The 3,085-nt window shown below is 47.5% G+C and overlaps 1 protein-coding gene across 1 annotated transcript in view; it reads left to right on the top strand.

Moving 5' to 3' along the window:
• The first annotated feature begins 2,906 nt into the window (after nt 1–2,906).
• LOC104864690 (cytochrome c oxidase subunit 5A, mitochondrial) overlaps nt 2,907–3,085 on the top strand; it is a 13,446-nt gene continuing 13,267 nt past the window's right edge. Inside the window, exon 1 of the mRNA XM_010627880.3 lies at nt 2,907–3,080. Coding sequence (XP_010626182.1) covers nt 3,020–3,080 — 61 coding nt within the window. The 5' untranslated portion in view covers nt 2,907–3,019. The remainder of the gene's footprint in view (nt 3,081–3,085) is intronic.

The following is a 3,085-nucleotide window of genomic DNA, read 5'->3' as shown; positions in this document are numbered from 1 at the left end:
AAGCCTGGGTGGTGGCTGATCAGTGAGAAGCTCTGGAGGCCTAGACTAGAAACAGGTGTCCGGAGGGAAAGGCAGACTGCTGGGGCTGAGCTTCCACCTATAGTATCTGGGTAGATAGTGTCAGAATGGAATGGAGCTAGGAAAGGCTGAGATTAATTTTCAGAGTTAATCAAAAGGTTATTCTGGGTGGGGGGGGGCTGAACTAATCAGGTGAGGTCTTTAAAACCAGCAAAACCTGGTGTGCTGGTACATGCCCATAAGCCCAGCACTTGGAAGGCTGAAGTAGGAGGATTGCCACGTGTTCAAGATCAGCCTGGGCTCCATAGTGAGTTTAAAAGAAGGAAAAGAAAACAAAGAGGGTGACCCATCAGAGAGACATTCTCCTGCCAACCTGAAAATATTAGCAGCAGTGTTATGTGAGGGCCTGCAGAGGTCATGAGGTAAAGACAAGAGGAGGGCTTCCAGCTGCTGAGTGTCCTTGGATAGCAAAAAAGGAGGAGACTTAGATCTACCACCTCAGGGGACTGGATTCTAACAACCTCTGGAATGATCTCAGAAGAGGACTCCGAGTTCCAGAAGAGACCATGGCCTGGCCACTATCTGGACTTCAGTCTTGTGAGTCCCTTTGTGGAGCCTGGTAATGCTGTGCCTGGACTTCTGGGCTGCAGAGATGGGAAGATGATAATGGCTATTGTTTAGAGCTGCTGCATTGGTGGTAGACTGTTACTCAACATTATAAAACAGATCCAGGTGATCAGGGCTGAGCCTGCTGCCAAGACAGTAGAGGGTTCTGAACTGACTGAGGGGTCTGCAAAGCCTACCTTCGGCTGAGAAGAAAGCAAGCAATTTCTGGAGACATTTTTTTTTTCTTCCAGCACTGAAGATTTAACCCAGAGCCTGCACAACAAGCTATGTCCTCCCCTCACCTTTTTAAATTTTGAGACAAGGGCTTGCTAAATTGCCAAGTTTCCCAGGCTAGGCTTGAGCTTGGAGTTCTGCTTCAGCCTCTGGGAGAACTGGGATTACAGATGTGCACCGCTATGCCTGGATAATAAAATAGGGATAAACTTTTATCTTAGCGTGTTATAAGGTATGGGTGAGGTGGAGAATAAATTAGTGGCATGCAGTGGCATGTCATAAATTATGGTTTGTTTTGGATGCGTGTATTTATGTATGTATGTATTGTGACAGGGCCTTACTAAGTGATTCAGGCTGACCTTGAATTCAGTATGTAGCCCAAGCTGGCCTTGAACTCCCTGAGATCCTCCTGCCTTAGCCTCCTGAATGCTGAGATTACGGGTGTGTCTGGCTATAATTTTATTTTTGTTTGTTTTTTGAGACAGGGTTTCACTATGTAGTTCAGGCTGGCCTTGAACTCACTATGTAGCCAGGACAGCCTCAAGCTCCTGCCTCAGCCTACTGAGTGTTGGGATTATAAGCATGTGCCACCATGCCTGACAATTGTATATTAATTTTTAAACACTTCATAGACAATCTTAGTGACTGTAGGAGGAGCGGCTCTGACAGGTGGGCTTGCAGGTGGAATATACTCTATTGACTTTCTTTCCAGTACTGCTCTGACCTCATCAAGAACCCACAGCTTTTGGAGATTTGGTGAACAGTAACTGAACTGCAAAGAGATCAAAGCTTCCTTGATGTCCGTTGGCCAGGTTGTTGAGAGAAGGTGGGGGTGACACTTTGAAAGCAATTGGTTTTTTTTGGTACTGGGGATCAAATTCAGGACCTTGTGCTTTCAAGGCTAGCGGTAGCACCACAGAACTAAATCCCTGGCCCCAGCAATTGCTTTTTAAATCCTTTTCCCAGCAGGGTTCATACTCCCCTAAAGCCACAGTGAGAGGGGAAAAAAGAGGACAGATGCTGAGTTCCAGGAGAGAGGTCTGGAGTGAGCAAGGAACCTGCATGTCTACCCTTTCTTTCCTCAGTGGTTACAAAATGAAGAATGGGTCCCCATTCTATCGCAACATCCACGTTTTTGCTGTTTGTTTTTCTGTACTGGGGATTGAGTCCTGGGCATTCACAGTGAACTACATCTCGAACACTTTTTTATTTTGAGGCAGTGTCTCTCCAAATCCCTAAACTGCCTAAGCTGGGCTCAAATTCCCCATTCTCCAGCCTCAATCTCCAACAGTGGTGAGATCACAGGCCTGCACCACCACACGCAGCAGCAACCTAATTTCTGAGTCTGTTTGCATTGTGTGAAAGGAAATCCATGTAAAAGGATTAATGGTTTAATGCTTGTCTCTTTATAATAATAGTTTCTACTAAGGTCCCCAGCATATAGGCAGTTATTTAGCATTTGTTATTTTAGTGTCAAAGGAGGACAGGCAAAGTTATTTTAGTATACTTTGTCATGTTTAAAAATTGTTATTTTCATTAGTATATATTTGCAGAACATAATGATTACATTCATCATAGGGAGTTTGTACCCTTACATAACATATATTAATTCCTTTTTGGGGAGGGATTGAGACAGGGTCTGGCTATGTAGTTCCGGCTGGCCTTGAACTCACTATGTAGTCCAGGGTGGTTCTGAACTCACAGCGATACTCCGCCTGAGCTTCTTAAATGCCAGGATGACAGGCATGGGCCACCACATTAGGCTCATCTTAATTCTTTTTACCTCTCCTTTCCCACCACTCCTCCCTCCAATTTTCGTTGTTATTGCTATCATTACCATTTTTTGGCGAGAGTCTGCCCTGAACCGGACTCGAGCGGTCCATTGCTAGACCCCATCTCCCTTCCATCCTTGTTCCATCATGGCCAATATAGCACCCATCCAGATATAGGGCGGTGCGCGAAGCAGAAGCATTTGTCCGAATAGCGCCACCGTAGCCCGCCAGTTCCCAGAAGGCATTAGAGCTGCAGTGGGCGTGGTTGCGCGCTCCGCCCCATTACGCCCCTTACGTCGTGCGTGCGTCCGGCCCCCGCGCTCTCGGAGCGGCCCGAGAGCTCTCACCGGCTTCTCTGGAACCTTATTTCGCGAACCGCCATCGCCGTCATGCTGGGCGCTGCTCTGCGCCGCTGTGCGGTAGCAGCCGCTGCCCGTGCCGTGCCCCGCGGCCCC

Source organism: Fukomys damarensis, unplaced genomic scaffold (genome assembly GCF_012274545.1).
Source record: "Fukomys damarensis isolate Sample0158 unplaced genomic scaffold, DMR_v1.0_HiC HiC_scaffold_25, whole genome shotgun sequence".
NCBI classification, from domain to species: domain Eukaryota; kingdom Metazoa; phylum Chordata; class Mammalia; order Rodentia; family Bathyergidae; genus Fukomys; species Fukomys damarensis.
This window is presented reverse-complemented; position numbering and strand designations above follow the sequence as displayed.